The sequence below is a fragment of the Anoplophora glabripennis genome, unplaced genomic scaffold (assembly GCF_000390285.2).
Source record: "Anoplophora glabripennis isolate ALB-LARVAE unplaced genomic scaffold, Agla_2.0 scaffold687, whole genome shotgun sequence".
Classification (NCBI taxonomy): Eukaryota; Metazoa; Arthropoda; class Insecta; order Coleoptera; family Cerambycidae; genus Anoplophora; species Anoplophora glabripennis.
Genome location: NW_019416786.1, coordinates 127,761 through 147,126, shown reverse-complemented (window position 1 = coordinate 147,126; position 19,366 = coordinate 127,761). Strand labels below are relative to the sequence as shown.

Here is a 19,366-nt window from a genome sequence, read left to right as displayed (position 1 = left end):
TTTTTTTTTACATTTTTGAAAGCCTGTAGACGCTTCCCCCACCGGTGACAGGGTATACATCATATAACCTTTTTTTCTTTCTACCATCTAATCTTCAAAATCCAATAGGTCCCCACGACGCTCGAGTAAATCCCTGTTTAGCATCGTGGGCTCCCCTACTACTACTAGCTTGAATGTGAGCTATTGAAGATGCTTTTTTTAATTCTACTAAATCAGTTGAAGATCAATAACTTTTTGAATTGTTATAGTTCTTTCATGCTACGTCACGAAAACATCTTTTTTTATCGAAGAGACCATAAAAAGTGGGTTTCACAAACCCGTCTTTTTTTATTATTATGTACCTACATGGTGTACATTAAGTACTTGTACAAACTTTAACGGATTAATCTGAATGACTAATTTTAAGATAAAATATTCGGGAAACTGGGAGAATTGATGATGAGAAAATCAAATATTTACTTAGTTTTTTGTTTAATGTTAGAATTCTCCATTCCATTTTACGTACAAAATGTACTTTTATACAGGGTGATTCGCAACTTATCCAAAAAAATTTGGGAATAGATGCAGCATGAGAAATGGAGTCAATATCGTAACAAAAATTTTTGTAAAATCTTTATAGTTTCCGAGAAAAAAATATTGAAGTTATAGTACATTCAACCACTACGCTAAGCTTTGCATCTGATGTGAAATACCTAGGGGTTACACTCGATGCAAAGCCAACATGAAATCTTCACTTTGAAAGAAGATTAAAAAAGGCGTACANAATTCTGTATAGGATTGGTTGTTTAACTTATGAGTTATGACAGCAAAAATGGTTCTACAGTTCAGAGTATAATTTGTGCGAATGTATGTAGACATGTTGTATAATTTTATGTTCTGTGTGATTTTTGTTAAAATTGTTTTAATTGTTTTAGGATTTATACATTGTACCTTTTTTATAATAATATCAACTGTTTTACAGTTCAAATTTAAACTGAAAATTAACATACCACATTTGTACGAATGTATGTAAACAGTGGTCAAATAAATATCTATCTATCTATCTATCTATTTATCTATGTATTAACCTCGGCCAAATTTTTTTTATCTCTTATTTCTTTATCATTTGTAATTTTATCAGAGAAAGAGATTACCGAATGTATATATTATATGTGTTTATATGTATTATAATTAAACGAAATAGATTTACGTATGCAGAAAATAAAATAAAACTTTTTTTAACAAATTTCAACAAAATTTGTTATTTGTTTTTATTTGCGTTATTTTCCGTTTTTTTTATTTGTCACATTCAGCGATTTAAAAAAAAATAATGAAAAAAAATTTTAGATTTTTAGATTAAGAAAACCCCTCCAAATAATCGTCAAATTATGGATCAGCACGACCAGGGCATCAAACTGAACCATCTATATGAAAATCTGACGCGCTCGAGTATTTCAAAATGGCATTTTTTTTTTTTGGATTTTCAAAAAGCTACCACGAGTTTGCGTCACATCCGAATCATCAGTCTTTTGAATGGGAGCTTCGTTCGGGTTCACTTAACATCCCCTCTGAATATCTGACGCGCTAGAGTAAATTTTTCCCCAATTTTAACCTTTCCGTACGGCCACCCCCACCATCCAAATCGGCAGATTAACATATCTCCATCATCGGAGCCACGTAGAGCATATACACTATCAATATCTGACGTGCTCGAGTATTTCCATGTGACTGTTTTTTTTACATTTTTGAAAGCCTGTAAACGCTTCCCCTACCGGTGACAGGGTACACATCATATAACCTTTTTTTCTTTCTACCATCTAATCTTCAAAATCCAATAGCATCGTGGGCTCCCCTACTACTACTAGCTTGAATGGGAGCTATTGAAGATGCTTTTTTAATTCTACTAAATCAGTTGAAGATCAATAACTTTTTGAATTGTTATAGTTCTTTCATGCTACGTCACGAAAACATCTTTTTTTATCGAAGAGACCATAAAAAGTGAGTTTCACAAACCCGTCTTTTTTTATTATGTACCTACATGGTGTACATTAAGTACTTGTACAAACTTTAAAGGATTAATCTGAATGACTAATTTTAAGATAAAATATTCGGGAAACTGGGAGAATTGATGATGAGAAAATCAAATATTTACTTAGTTTTTTGTTTAATGTTAGAATTCTCCATTCAATTTTACGTACAAAATGTACTTTTATACAGGGTGATTCGCAACTTATCCAAAAAAATTTGGGAATAGATGCAGCATGAGAAATGGAGTCAATATCGTAACAAAAATTTTTGTAAAATCTTTATAGTTTCCGAGAAAAAAATATTGAAGTTATAGTACATTCAACCACTACGCTAAGCTTTGCATCTGATGTGAAATACCTAGGGGTTACACTCGATGCAAAGCCAACATGAAATCTTCACTTTGAAAGAAGATTAAAAAAGGCGTACATATCCAATGAGCAGTGCCGCAGAACCGTTGGCAAAACCTGGGGCATGAAACCAAACGTGGTTATGTGGATATACACTGCCATAGTGAGGCCAATGTTAGCCTATGGGGCAGTCGTCTGGTGGCCGAAATCCCAGCAGACGACAGCTAGACAAAAGCTCAGCCAAGTACAAAGGATTGCCTGTCTGAGAATAACTGGAGCTATGCGAACAACACCCACCATACCAATAGAGGTAATGCTGTGTCTGCCACCTCTGGATATTTATCTAAGAGAAATGGCTTTAACAACTATGCTTCGTCTCAAGAACGTTGGTTTAAAACCGGATGTAGGATGGGGAGAAGTTAGAAGTCGCTTATGGAATGAGGTTGTCAGGAAGACGCCCCTTCTGCAGGCAGACACTGACCGTATTTCTCCCCGGTTTGCATTTGACAAATCCTACACCGTACTCACAAATAGATAGGAGGAGACTGCCCGTGGAGATGTAATCAACGTCTTCACAGACGGATCAAAAAGGAAGGAGGGTGCAGGATGTGGAATATACTCTGCACATCCGATATCAGTTGGCAATGGATATGCATGCTACCGTTGTACAAACGGAGTTAGCGGGCATAACCATAGCCGCTAAGGAAATTGCCCGCAGGCATACTACGGGTAAAACCATCAGAATCTACACAGTTAGTAGATCTCTCTAGTGGGAGGAAGTACAAGGGGCCCAATGGGGCCTAGGTACTGTAGCTTTGCTACCCTCCCTACAACTCCAGAACAGAACATTCAACCACTACATAGCTGGACAACTGTAGTCTCTAGCGTCATTCGCAATACGCATGGAGAGCCATGTGGCCTCAACGACTCGGAATACTGAAATCCGATTTTGCAATCGTCGTTGCGATAGTGTTTACCTGTTATCTGTGGTGTTTACAATAGTTTTTTAGTAGTTAGTGTCAAAAATAGTTTGCGTGTATATCAACTCGGAGTTGATGGATATCGGTTTAATTTATGGTGAAGCAAGACAACATATGTATTATGGTGAAGCATTTGTGTTATGGTGAAGCAAGACAACGTTTGTGTCAGTTCATAGAAACTGATTAAGACGGACCCAAATGTGTTTACACGTTGGTGGATAAAATTTTGAACAATTGTTGTTGTAACATCGGGTATGTCAAATGATTTTATTATTTAAAAACACAAATTAATTTTATTAATTAATAAAGACAAAAGCAGTTGAATTTGCCGATATAAAATAGGCGCTATAAAATTATATTTATTTCTTTTCTTGCGAAAGTTTTTGTCTGTTTAAAGTTAAACTTGCTTTGGAACAAAAACAAGTGAAAAAATGTGTCCTTTATTGATTGTATTGCGATGCAACAAATTTCATCATCATTTACAAGACTGAGACTAAACTACTTCTACAAATAAGTTAACATTTACAATAATTGCTGAAACAAACCTTTTTTTGGATGCTCTGTATCTTAAGAACCAAGCCATTGCGAACCCATGTTCATTTCAACTTTTTATCTTAAAATTAGTCAAAGATTCACTCTTTAAAGTTTATACAAGTACTTAATAAACACCTAGTATAAATATGACTCATACCAAATCTAGTACATTCCAACTGGTTTAGAACTTATTTAAGAGATAACTGTCAGCAGATCATCTTCCAGTTTTTATATCTTCGTAGCGAACCTGAATTGTCTGCTATTTCATTTGAACATTTTGTGTTAATTTTGGACAGAAAACAAACAAGTCTGGCAATTGGATTAAACGACACCCTGTACTTACACCATTTAGTACTATAAATTTTGGAACGTGACATGTATTTATCATCTAACAGTCTATAATTATAACATACGTGTAATGAAGCTTCGTTTGACGTAGTTTGGAAAGTGTATTTTTAAAAATTGTCACTTTGTATCAGACTATTTTCCTTGTTTACAATCTGGGTAGACGGTGTAGTCTTTTACCTGGCATAAACACAAACCATAGTATCCAGAAATAGCTTGACAATAATACTTCTATAATAATTGATAACCGTCCAAGTGTCAGCCAAATATTTGAATATGTGTTATATAAGGACATAATTGTTCGTATTATCTATTATGACAATGGCGTCATTAGACTGTGTTTTGAAATTCTCATATGTCTGCTAATTTGTGTACCTATACAGGATATCTGTTTACTTAATTTTATAATTTTGTAAATTAATAATTATTTTAAATAGTAAACTGTTTGCTTTATGTAACTAGGGAACATATTTCTGTCATAAAATATATAAATAAATAAATGTCTCAATATTTCACGATTTTTAATTTGAAGAACATATAATAAAAGAACTCGATATAAAATGAACAAAATATACAGTCCACTCAACAAACAAAATAAACAATATCTGAAATGCATTTACCAGCAAGCCACCATAGATTCCTGAACAAAAGTCGAGACAAAAGTTTTTGATATTACTGTACATAATAATAGATAAGAAAAGAAAATTTTATATGAACATACTTCCTAAACTGCTACCAAGATTACCATAGTTCATTAATATTTGTCCTAAACATAAGTTCCCTTAATATTTTTTAAATACTTAAATACAGGGTGATTCAGAACTTATCCTAAAAAAATTTTTGAATGTGCAGGGAACTCTTACAAATACAATTTTGTGAAAAATAAAAAGGGCAGTTAGAAAATTATTTAAATATACACTTCTGCACGGCACTGGAAACTGGTGCACTGTAAAACCTGACCTTGCGCAAGGGGCAAAGCATGCAGTCGTAGACCGGCAGAACGGAAAAGTGTAATAAAAAATAAACGGGCAAAAAATTGAACGAATTTCTTTCTCAAGGAAAGAAATAAATAAAATTTGATTACACCTATTTTATAACAGAAAATTCAACGACTTTTGCCGATTTTGTTATTAATTAATTTGTGGTTTGAATTATTAAAATAACTTGACATACCTGATGTTAGAACAACTGTTCAAAATTTTGTTCACCGAAGTGTAAACACATTAGGGCTTGTCGTACCCAATTTCTACGAACTAACACAAATGTTGTCTTGCTTCATCATAACACAAATACTTCGCCTTAACACAAATGTTACCTTGTTTCACCATAACATAAATACTTCTCTATAACACAACTGTTGTTTTGCTTCATCATAACACAAATACTTCACCTTAACACAAATGTTGTCTTGTTTCACCATAACACAAATGCTTCACCATAATACAAATGTTGTCTTGCTTCATCATAAATTAAAACGATATCCATTAACTTCGAGTTGCTATACACGTAAGCCATTTTTGAAACTTGGAATAGTAATGTAATACCTACTAAAATCGGATTTCAGTATTTGGTATCGCCTGGGTCCAGGTGGAGAACAACGCGAATGACGCTAGAGACTACAGTAGCCCAGGGTAAAGGTTTTAGGTACCACAACTTCAATAATTTTTTTCCCGAAAACTATAAGGGTCTTACAAAAATTTTTTCTTACGATATTGACTTCATTTTTTATGACACATCTATTCTCAATTTTTTTGGATGAGTTATGAATCACCCTTGGAAGCATTTGGTAGGTATGTTCAAATAAACTTTTTTTCTCTTATTTTTATAGATACAGTCGCTCCATCAAATGAATTTTTAATTGAACAAGAAAATATAACCATATTTGTTAATCAAGTTTCACAATCTAATTTGAAAAATATATTAAGATAAAATATCAAAGTTGATGACGCAAAGACCGATGCAAAATAGTATAGAAAAAATGTACACTATGTATTTAGTGTAAAGCAGTGGGGAAAACTTAACTAATAAAATACACTTCTAATTTAGCATTACATTTTTTTCTCATTAATACATATTTTTTTAATTTAAAGGCATATAATGCATTTAATTTGTATTTATGTTGCAAATAATATTTATAAAAACATTTTGTTGCACAGTGCATACGTACTGTGTACAAATTTTTAAATTTATCATCCCTTTCCTCACATAAAATGACACTAATTTACTGTAACAATTTAAAATTTTCCGATTCTATGGTAGAATATTCGGCATTTTAATAGCTATTGTAAATGGACAATAGTTGGAATTGTTTCACACAACAATTGACTGTGAGCCAAATGTTTTTTCAACCAACAACTTTAAAATGAACCGTTCGTTATAGGAGTTTTTCAGTGACAGCGCATTCTGTCCTAAGTATGTCGCAACTGTTGTGAGATGAGCGAAATCTACGACTTAATATACGAGTATTTTTGCTCTAAGTTGGCACTTACAAACTATAGTGTTTTGTTTGTATTCGAAAATGATCTATCTATCTATGACCTTTCCTTATTCAGTGTGTCTTTTCTGTATTACTCCGTCTTCTACCGTAGCCTCTTACTTGGTAAGACAAACAAATCTGTGAAGGGACAGAAAGGAATTTTTTATGCAATGTCATGAATAAGAATTCCAGTAGAAGCATCCTCAAGTCTTATATGCATTATTTTAATCGTAAATGCCGTTTTACCAAGTTACAATCCTTTTAAATATTTTTTAGTCATCAACAACTAGGTATTCATTAAAATTTTGGTACCCTCTGCCTTATGAGCGAATTTTTCATAAAGTTTCAGCCCGACTTTCCAATATTTCAGAAAGAAATATTTAAAATATCTTCGCACAACAAACTCAACAGAAGTTAGCATCGACTAAACAATTAACGTCGATGTGGCAGCAATAACAAATCAGCATGGCTATAAAGGAAACTCTCTAGCTTCTTTACAAATTCCAATAATTCTACTTCGTTATCTTTAGGTTTCATTTTTAATTCTATTCACATTTAGGTGCAATATTCTTATAGAATCCTGATTTGTTTTTCTTGGCTACAAATATTTTAAGAAAACTTTAATTTTTAAATTGCCTTCCCGAAAAATAATTTTAGAAAACAAAACAAAGAAAGTATTATAAAAAATAATTTATTATAACATATTCATTCTCAAATAATGTAGGTATACCATATTAAACATCCTTGATCATTCTTTCAAATTTCAATCAAACAGCATGGGATTCTCTATAATTCTAAACAAAAGAATTTAAATGATAAATAGATTTATTTAGGAATTGTGTTTAAAACAATATTTTTATAATATTTATTCGAAACTATCCCGCCATATAACCAAATTAGATATCCTATTGGAGATTTTTAAATTACCTCTGTTTATCGTAATATAAAACTGTTTTTTTGATTTAAACTAGGAAATGAGCGGAAAGTTTTATTGTTGATAAGTATTATATTCTTTATAACGGTTGAATTCAAATGATTTAAAATGCCAGGCATTTTCTAGTATGTACAGTGTACCCAATACTTTTTTTATTTTCAGGTCGTCCTAGTGTTTATTCTAAGCATAGCTTCACTAGTTATTTACTTCATAGATGCCTCAAAGTAAGTAAAATCATAACATTACGCTAAACTACCTTAGTTTTAAATGCATTAGTAGATATTCTGTAGATGGTTGTACATAAACATAGTTGCTTTTGTGACTAATATATTTTAATGCATATTTTACTAGAATCTACACATTAAGTTTCAACATGTAGTATGTTTCAATTGTGACCAAAAATTACTAGGACACTGATATATAAGACTCATTGTTGCAACGAAATATGCTACATGTCCTATTCTACCATAAATATACATTTATAATTTATTATACCTACTTAGTATTAGTATAACATTTTTTCTTAATTGTTTATTTGTTTTTTAGTTACCATACTGGGTAAATATATTTTTGATATTTCTTCAAGATAAGATAAGTATTTCCTTAACACTTCTATGCCAAAGAGTGAAGCAAGTAATACAAATAATAATTTAGTTAATAATTATTTGTAAACTGAGCAAATTTAATTGGCAATACCTAATTATGCATTTGCAGATTTTTATAAATTGGAATAATATTAGTAACATTACCGTATATAATTTTTCTTTTCTTAATTGGCTTTTTCTCTATTATTTAACAAACTAACAAAATTGTACATACATAATAGCACGATTTGTTTTCTTCTCTTTTTCTTCTTCAGCGTTTTTTGCTCATGTACTTGGAAAAAAATTACTTCCTAAAAATGTTGTTAATTACTTATATGAATAAGATTAAAATATTTTTTAAAACATTTCCAAACGAAGTCGCAGTTTTTATAATGTCGACCATTTTCTTGATTTTTTTTCCTTGGTTACTTTCGTTAAAACAAAAACAATGTCTATTATTCGGGGAGAATAATAATTTTCAATTTTATTATTTGTTAAAGCTCTTTGTTAAAGGCAAATAGATTTTGTTAAGATTTATCTATGCTTGATTTGTTTAGTGTTGTGTTTCTGTACTAATATGTTTTTTTACATTTTTGTGTACAAAAAAACTTGTCAAGAATTTCTGATAATATTAGATAAATTAAGTGTTTATATAATACATAGGGCTTTCAGCAATCAGTACTGACGAGTAATACTATTTTAAAACCAGTCGTGCACTGACAGCTAGGCTGTGTTAAGTAAGAAAGCCTATGCCTATTTCTCACCGCTTTTGGTGTGCTATATCTCATAATGCATGGGTAAGTTAGCATAGATTTCCAGCCCGCTTGATTCGGCATCGTACAGCTCAGCTTTCGGTGTGCGGTCGGGTTAAGGATATTTTACTGGATGGAAAATAAACTGGTTAAAGTAATAGTAAATATATCAGGGAGGTAGAGTGTTAGGCAGATAGTGTCGAATATTAAATGAGTGTTAAAGAGGGTCATTTCTATCTATTGAACCAAAAACAGTGTAGATGTTTGTGAGATATTTTCGATTACGATTTTTTTCATTTCATTCCCTAACACAGTGGCGTGCAAGTAGATGTGTTTCTTGAATATATTGTCTCCACCTATTAATTTCTTAAGGAAAAAGGACTAAATGAATTCGCTGTCAATTTAGTATGAAAAATATGTCTTGCCAGTTTGTCTTAAAATTGCTGGATTTCGAGTAAAAAGAAGATTCAATTTGCTGTTCCAAAAAAAGTAGGTGACTAAAATAATAAAACAAAAATATTAGCACCTATGTTTATACTTATTTTTTTGTTCTAAGTAGATAAATTGATTTTTACAAAATCTGTTTTGTCGTCAAAAACTACATTTGTCCATAAATAGTGAATTTTATTGATAATAACAGTAACATTTATTGTATAATCTTTACTTAAAATTGCAAATGTTACTGATTTTACCAATGAATGTGAACGTGTTTACCGAGAAAGGGTAGCAGATTCACATCAAATTGAGAAAGCTTTAATAATGAGTAGTTTCGATAAACTGAAACGGAAAAAAAATAATTATGGATGGAAATGCAGTGCAGTGAGGCTACCAATATTGAGGAAATTATCTTACAAGTCGAACAATAACCAATAACAACCACAAAATACTGAAACAAGCTATGAGAGTTTAAAAAAACACCATCAATCGAATCATGAAAGAGCTACTACTTAAGCTTTATCATCTGCAACCAGTACAAGATTTATTAGAGATTGCAGGGCATAATCTAAGGGTTAGCTCTAACCGAAAAGGTAGTTTTTAACAAAAAAAGTTAGTTCTAAAAGTTAAAAAGGGCAGTTGCAAAATTTGATTGCTTGAAGAACTATGAAGTTGAAATTTCATGAATACTTGCTAAATGCTGGTCCTCTAAAAGGTTAATAAATAAATAAATAAATAAATAAATAAATAAATAAATAAATAACATAAATTTATTGAAATAAAACAATGACCATGTACTTTGAGTACAGTAATGACGTACAGTACTCGACAGTATAGGAATGTAGTATATACACAGTGGTAGGTTTCTTGTATATTGTTTATAAAGCACAGCACTCGCTTTTACTGGGGCTTTTGGATTTAGAGTTTATTGTCCGGCATTTAAAAAGTACTGCATCTTTTTTTTGGAGAGAGGGGTATTGGGCTTTATGTTGGGATCAACAAGTTATTTGTACAATTAGAATTTTCGGGCGCTATCTTTGAGCTAACAAGGGGTGATTGGGTAGTTCTTAAAATTCCTTAGATTATTCCCTTTGAGATTGATATCATACCTCGTTCCGTTTTTGCTCGTAACATTAAATATTGCTAGTAATGATCATAGTTCTCGTATTCTTTTTATCATAAGTTATGTTTTACCTTAAGAGGAATCACAATTTTCATAATGCAACGTCATTCATGAAAGACTTTTCAACATGTATTAATTTTGAATTAATGGATAGGGAAACCATTGACTGTATGTTTGAATTTTATTCAAAATGTGTTGCCGATTCTACTTGAAAATTGCTACTGAATCTCCATGGGGATACGTGATTTATATAGATGGTACTTACTGCACATTTCTCCTAGATCAAGGGTCGGCAAGTAATTTTAGGTGGGGTCCGGATACTTTTGAAAATTTTTAACGAAGTCCACAAAAAAAACTCACATTCTTTCCTAATTTTTTATTTTAATTTGCACACAAATTTAAGCTACCTACTAACCATTAAGAACTCAAATTAATCACGCAATTGTAGTAGAAATTATAAGGGTGGCACTCAAACGTATTATTATCAATAGAAAACTATTTTTTCAATAATTTAATTGAGTAATTTATACTTTCAAAATATTTTTGGGAGTCCATTATTTTACCTTCCGCGGTCCGGATCTGGACCGCGGTCCGCCAGTTGCCGACCCTTGTCCTAGATTGATGAAGTATATCCAGAAAAATAAATTATGGCAGAGGATTTTAAACCGTGGGGATGCTGTTCGTGATATTACAGTTATACTAAAAATACATTTCTTTTTACTACGTATTCATCATTCATTCATCATTCATCATAATACATGGCAATTACTTTGAACACCTATTGTAAGAACAGGTGTTATGATTTTTCATTATTTTTATTTTTATACTATTAACATATTTCAGATACTTAATAAAAACTGTAAACTGTGTCAAAAGTACCTACATTAAGAGATGAGTTGATAATATTTGCGGAATCAATTTACAATAGACTTATATCCATTAAAAAAAAAGTTAATTTAAACATAGTTGTTCCCCAGATAAACAGTCAATTTGGTATTTTAAGTCCCTATTTCGGAAGGGCAAATTGACTTTCACTCTAAATCTAGCAATTTTAGGTGAAACCCACATTTTTCGTGCGAAATCGACAGTTAATTCAGAAATTCAATTGTTTTGCTTAAGAGATTGAGGAAATATTTTTAAAAAACGAGGATGCATTTCCTTTTGGTACATCACAAAAGTAGGGAATAAGATATAAAAATTATTTTATTGCTTCTCATGCCAATTTTTTCAGAATATCTTCATAACTTTTCATAACTTTTAGACGAAATATTTATGGACTAACGCATGTTGATTTAAATTTAATTGTTTTTTATTTCAAAAATTAGGTTACTGTATGTTCACTGTTTTCTTCTGTACTACGTTATATTTATGAAATAACAAACTCTTCTATCTCTCATTTGTAAGCTCCACTAAACGAATTTTATTTAAATTTGCCTATTCATAAAAAATATTCACATATGCGGGACATTTACATACTGTTCATGCTTTCAATTTTTCTATTTCACCCTTCAATCACCACGCTATTTTGTGGTTACCTGAACAGCTCAGTTATGCAGTTAAATTATATAAAAGTATAGTCTGCTTTAAAATAATAATTCCATCACCTAAGGTGGTACCCAGTCGTGCAAAAAGACCGGTTTTATTATCTCTATCTCTTCTAACCTCTTTGTCCAGGGTGATTTCAAATTCATTATATAAACAGAAAGTGATGTCCCAGTGATATTTAAATAATTTTGAAAACTTGCCTACGAAGTAATATATCCATCGATAATAATAACTTAAAGCAAAACAGAAAAAATAGAAGCACAGAGATTTCAAGGTTGTCGTTTTCTTTTTCTATTCTACTTTTACACAGAACAACCTCCCATTTTCAAGTGTTTAAAATGATTTGATTGTCAGTAAGACACTTCTTTGGATTTTTATAATGACCATCAATCTCGTTATTTCTCTGTACATAAAAATATATATTTTTTACGAATCGGCTAATTTAATTAAATTGTTTTTTTAATAAATAGTCAAGTTTAAAGTCATTAAAAGCTGCTTAGAGTTTGTCAATTCACAGCTGTAACTTCAACAGGAAAAAATAAAAAATTTAAAAAACTGAAAATCAAGAATATCTCGGATACGATTACACTTTGCATAAGATTATTTGATTTAATAGATTTTAAATGACCTCATTTAGCAACTATGGCAATTTTTTATACTACCTGCCTAACACTCTGTATAATAATACACGTCATTATTTAATTTTAATCTAAATCTTACTTAAGTAAGATTTACATTTTAGGTCGTTTCCCACTTTTATTTATTTATTTATTTATTTTTTAATGCTTGCCTAAAATACTTGAACGTAATTCATTATTTACGATGGTTTTGTGCAAAAACATCATGAAATTTACAAACGAAAAATATTTTTTAGCAACTATAAAGGCAAATACACGATCAATTCTATCATTCTGATAACCATGAATAATAATTATTGTATTGAGATTTGCGTTAACGTTTCATTTTGTTTACATCCAGTATATTGTAGATTTATAATTAAGAATCTAATCATTATTAATGGCAGCTGTTGTCATTGCTAACAACATAAGACATATAAGACATATAACAGAACTGCTAATGCAAATGTAATGTTTAATTCTAATTATTTCAGTAAAAACATTTTCCTTCCACCACTTGATATCATTTTCAGGAATTCCTATTAAATATGATGACATGACAGGGTAATTATGCTATTATTTATTCCTTTTGTTTTATTTTGTCTATTATTTTATATAGAATTCTTCTTATAAAAACGATCATATTTCAAATCTAGTTAAGTTAGTGATAAAAATTAAATTTTTAGTTACATGGATTTAAAAACAGGAAATTTGATTACATTTTAGAGACCAATTTGTCTAGTAAAAAGTTAATATTGATATATTCGCCATTATTAATTAAGTGGATCTTATGAACATTTTTGTAATATAAATGCATATAGATATACAAAGTATTTTTAATTTGAGGTGAAACCTTGATAATATAATTGTGAAATTTTAGAACCTAAAAAGATTCAAACAAGTATACTTTAATATACTGTAAAGACGGTATGTAAGGGAAAGGAGTAAAATATTAAAATTTGTGCGAAAATTTAAAATTTTTCTAATATCTAAATTGCGAAAACAATTGAGTATCAGGTTATTGATATATTGATATAACATAGGTTCATGTAGAAAGAACATTGTATATATTTTTTCACATACATTTATTAGATGAAATAAGATTTGACGGGTCCTTTTCTAATGGTAAGGAACATGGCCAAAATAAGTTTATAATTCTACCAAAAATTTAAAACGTATTAATTTCTATAACAACCAAACCTTTGTCTAATACAATTATTGTCCATATCCTCTATGTTATTAAAGATATACCCATAAAACTTTATATCACTATAATATGTAATTATAAAAAAACTTTGTATCTCATATACGGTATATATAAAAACGGTTATTTGATCAATTCAATTGTTTTTGCAAGAAAAGTATTAAACAATCTAAAAATCTTGTACAACTATTATACTTACGTACTTCATGATGCCTCGAAGAATAGTGAAGAAAACAGAATACTGTACACCAGTACTGAGAGCTGCAACCTTTTGACTTTCAGATATTTGGAAAATATTGACAAATTCTTAATTTTATACATACACACTTTATGTGAGTCTATAATAGTAATATATGTTATTTGAATGTAATGCAAGAGCTTGTTGTCACATAAATATTCTTTAATAGATTCCAACCTATAAATTATAATATGAAATATCCCTGGATTTACAGTTCAAGGAAAAATTTGTCATAATGATGAATAATGATTATTTTGACTTCTTATATTTGATTAGTGAATAATTTACAACAATTTTAGAAACAATCGCTGAAACTTTGTAAATATACATTTTAAAAATAACTTACTGAATATCAAATAAGTTTAAACGGAATAATTAACATTGCAATATTATTTTAACATTATTATTAACGGAACTGTTGAATAGAAAAATTTTGGGAAATTTTTACACAATTCTTCGAAAAAGTGAAAATGAATAATCCGTACAGCACAAATTTGATTTAAAATGTCATTTTTTTTATCGTTATCTGATTCTATAATGCTAGGGCCACGGAGTAGTAGGTTTGCTATGTTTGCTGTACTCGCTGAGTATTAAAAATAATTACCATTGTTTGTTCTAATGGATTCGAGATTATCGAAATAAATTTGTTTTTCGGCTATGTTTTAATACGTTGCTGATGAAGAACGTTGTTCATAAGCGAACAAATACACTGCTTTTAAGTGAATTCAGTAATTATTATGTAGAAAGAAATTTTCTAAAAATATAAATATAACAGCAATGAAGCATTTATTCAGAAAATATCATTAATGGTATAAAAGTTTCTATGTAACTAATACACGATTATTTTTAATATACTTTAAAAGATGTTAAAGCTACTTAAGTCAAGTCTAACAGCGTTCCTAAAGTGATAACTTTATAAAATTATCATTAAAAAAACTATTTATCCAGATCATTCAATTGTCACATATCTACTTATTTACTACGTTTAATTTGTTGATTTCAATAATATCAATTTATACAGGGTGTTATGTCAAAATGAGGTCCTAAATACACGTTTTTGTGTTGAGTAAAATGTAATTTTAAAATCTGACTTACCTCAACATTGCAAGGAGACACCTTTTGAGAACTGCTGATTTTCGTAGATGTTCGATGTATCCACCATTTGCTTACACACTAGCTTTAACGCAACATTGCCACGTCCTCTCGAATCGTATTACAAGCTTCGTCAATACGATGTCGCAATTGATCAATGTCACGAACTTCCGTGGAATACATAACATTTTTCACATATCCCCACAAAAAGAAGTCTAAAGGGGTGAGGTCCAGGGACCTGGGGAGCCATCTAACTAGGCTGTCGCGGCCTATCCAGCGGTCGGGAAAAGTAATGTTTAGAAAGTCGCGCACACTCCGAAAAAAGTGAGGGGGGGTGGGCTCCGTCATGCAGTAACCACATATTTTGCCGAACATTTAATGTCAAGTCTTCTAATAACTCTGGCAAGCGATTTTGCAGAAAATCTAGATGTGAAGCACCGTCTAAGCATCTGGGCAATTCAAAAGGTTCTATTAAAGTATCATTAAGGGGGGCGTTTTTATGCGCAATTTTCAATGAATTTTTTGTCCAATTGTTTACAAAATCTAAGCAAGTTAGAAACGATATCTTTTCACTGTACTACTCATACAAGTGTTCTTCAGGGTGTGAGATANCAATCTACACATTTTGGTGTTATACAGAGTATTTTTTAAAACTTACAACTCCTACAAACTTGATGTATGGTGATAATATCCGTTAATAACTTTTCCTCTTTTGGGCAATAATGACAACTATTTTTTTATTTGATAGTTGATACTATTTGAATGTTTTTGGGCCTCTTGCAGAATTTTGATTAAATGAGCGGTTTGGGTAAAAAAAAAATATTTTTCAAATGTCTACATTATCTTGCCACCCATATTACAATACTTAAGAGTGCTAGCAGTGATTTTGTAGGTTGACTGTAATTTCAGTTTGATCTTTAAGTCATTGTCCCTGCCAATTCTTAATGAGTGTTTACTACGATAAGATATAACACATGTTACTTCGATATGGATACACACACACACGCACATACGATGAATTGTTTACAACATGCCTAATTTTATTAAGATAATTAGTAAAAACAATACAAATACAATAAAAAAATACTGGAGATAAAAGTAACAAAGTTGATGTTATTAAATTTAGTATAACTTATTATAAAAACTGTTCACTGACTAAACAGAGGTTAATTCGGCGAAGAAAGTTAAAGGACACCCTTTGTAATTATTGAGGGCAATTTTTTAAAACATTTATGGCAATTTGAATATGTCTCCCACAACTATTCTTCAGTGTTAGATATGGAAGCATAACTGTTGTTTTCAAAGTACCCTAAAGATAATAGTCGCAAGGTGTTAAGTCTGGTGAACGAACAGGCCAGTTAACAGGAACATTATCCCCTCTACCGATCCATCGACGAGGGAATCTTTGATTTAGATACTGCCGGACATTGACAGTGAAATGTGGTGGAGATCCTTCATGCATAAACTACATGTTAGCTCTGAGCAATAACGGCACACCTTCCAATAACTCGCGTAAAGTGTTTTGCAAAAATTCTAAATAAAATTCGGCATTCAGTCTATTGGGTAGAATAACAGGGTCAATAATAATGCTATCAATGCGTTGTATTTAATTGTTTTTTTTCTAATGTTTTTAATAAAATTAGGCACGTTATAAATAATTCTAATTCGTCGTGTGTGTATCCATATCAAAAAATGAAGTAACAGGTGGTATATCTCATCGTCGTAAACACTCACTAAGAATTGTCAGGTACAATGAGTTAAAGATCAGACTGAAATTACAGTCAACTTACAAAATTAGTGCCTACTAACACTTCACTTTGTTAACTATTATAATATAGGTGGCATGATAATGTAGATATTTAAAAAATATTTTTTGTACCCAAACCGTTCAAATAATCAAAATTCTACAAGTGGCCCAAAAACTTCCAAATCGCCACCTATCAGATAAAAAATAGTTGTCATTATTGCCCGAAAGAGGAAAAAGTTATGAACGGATATTATCACCATACATCAATTTTGTAGGTGTTTCAAGTTTAAAAAAACACTCTGTATAACACCAAAATGTGTAGATTGAAAGCAGAAGTCCACACCCCAAAAATAATCAAAATCTATTAATACATATTCGAGTTATTTACAAAATTCAAAAAATTTTCACCAACTTTGAGGCCATCTAGCGGCCAAACGAAGCGATTTTGGATATAGGTGAATTAGCCTAAATCTGCCTATTTTGATTCCACGAATCTGTGGTCCGCCGTTGTACACGTTATTCTGGGACACCCTGTATACAAAAAACCGGTTATTTGATTAATTCAATTGTTTTTGCAAGAAAAGTATTAAACAATCTAAAAATCTTGTACAACTATTATACTTACGTACTTCATGATGCCTCGAAGAATAGTGAAGAAAACAGAATACTGTACACCAGTACTGAGAGCTGCAACCTTTTGACTTTCAGATATTTGGAAAATATTGACAAATTCTTAATTTTATACATACACACTTTATGTGAGTCTATAATAGTAATATATGTTATTTGAATGTAATGCAAGAGCTTGTTGTCACATAAATTTTCTTTAATAGATTCCAACCTATAAATTATAATATGAAATATCCCTGGATTTACAGTTCAAGGAAAAATTTGTCATAATGATGAATAATGATTATTTTGACTTCTTATATTTGATTAGTGAATAATTTACAACAATTTTAGAAACAATCGCTGAAACTTTGTAAATATACATTTTAAAAATAACTTACTGAATATCAAATAAGTTTAAACGGAATAATTAACATTGCAATATTATTTTAACATTATTATTAACGGAACTGTTGAATAGAAAAATTTTGGGAAATTTTTACACAATTCTTCGAAAAAGTGAAAATGAATAATCCGTATCGCAAAATTTGATTTAAAATGTCATTTTTTTTATCGTTATCTGATTCTATAATGCTAGGGCCACGGAGTAGTAGGTTTGCTATGTTTGCTGTACTCGCTGAGTATTAAAAATAATTACCATTGTTTGTTCTAATGGATTCGAGATTATCGAAATAAATTTGTTGTTCGGCTATGTTTTAATACGTCGCTGATGAAGAACGTTCATAAGCGAACAAATATACTGCTTTTAAGTGAATTCAGTAATTATTATGTAGAAAGAAATTTTCTAAAAATATAAATATAACAGCAATGAAGCATTTATTCAGAAAATATCATTACTGGTATAAAAGTTTCTATGTAACTAATACACGATTATTTTTAATATACTTTAAAAGATATTAAAGCTACTTAAGTCAAGTCTAACAGCGTTCCTAAAGTGATAACTTTATAAAATTATCATTAAAAAACTATTTATCCAGATCATTCAATTGTCACATATCTACTTATCTACTACGTTTAATTTGTTGATTTCAATAATATCAATTTATACAGGGTGTTATGTCAAAATGAAGTCCTAAATACACGTTTTTGTGTTGAGTAAAATGTAATTTTAAAATCTGACTTACCTCAACATTGCAAGGAGACACATTTTGAGAACTGCTGATTTTCGTAGATGTTCGATGTATCCACCATTTGCTTACACACAAGCTTCAACGCAACATTGCCACGTCCTCTCAAATCGTATTACAAGCTTCGTCAATACGACGTCGCAATTGATCAATGTCACGAACTTCCGTGAAATACATAACATTTTTCACATATCCCCACAAAAAGAAGTCTAAAGGGGTGAGGTCCAGGGACCTGGGGAGCCATCTAACTAGGCTGTCGCGGCCTATCCAGCGGTCGGGAAAAGTAATGTTTAGAAAGTCGCGCACACTCCGAAAAAAGTGAGGGGGGGTGGGCTCCGTCATGCAGTAACCACATATTTTGCCGAACATTTAATGTCAAGTCTTCTAATAACTCTGGCAAGCGATTTTGCAAAAAATCTAGATATGAAGCACCGTCTAAGCATCTGGGCAATTCAAAAGGTTCTATTAAAGTGTCATTAACGATACTGACCCACATTTTCACTGAAAATTGTTGCCGAAAGGCACCGCGCCGTATTTCGTGTAGATTTTCTATAGTCCAGTGGTGAGTGTTGACTGACTGAAACATGATTCATCTGTAACAAGTATTTACGCTGTAAATTGAGGATTCCTTGCATGTTCCTGAAGCAAC

The 19,366-nt window shown here is 30.9% G+C and overlaps 1 protein-coding gene across 11 annotated transcripts in view; it reads left to right on the top strand.

Moving 5' to 3' along the window:
- LOC108912913 (calcium-activated potassium channel slowpoke) overlaps positions 1-19,366 on the top strand; it is a 200,782-nt gene that overhangs the window by 86,043 nt on the left and 95,373 nt on the right. For all 11 annotated transcript variants that reach the window (XM_018718340.2, XM_018718326.2, XM_023455449.1 and 8 more), the window contains exon 2: positions 7,786-7,847. In XM_018718340.2, the coding sequence (XP_018573856.1) occupies positions 7,786-7,847 (62 nt within the window). The remainder of the gene's footprint in view (positions 1-7,785; positions 7,848-19,366) is intronic.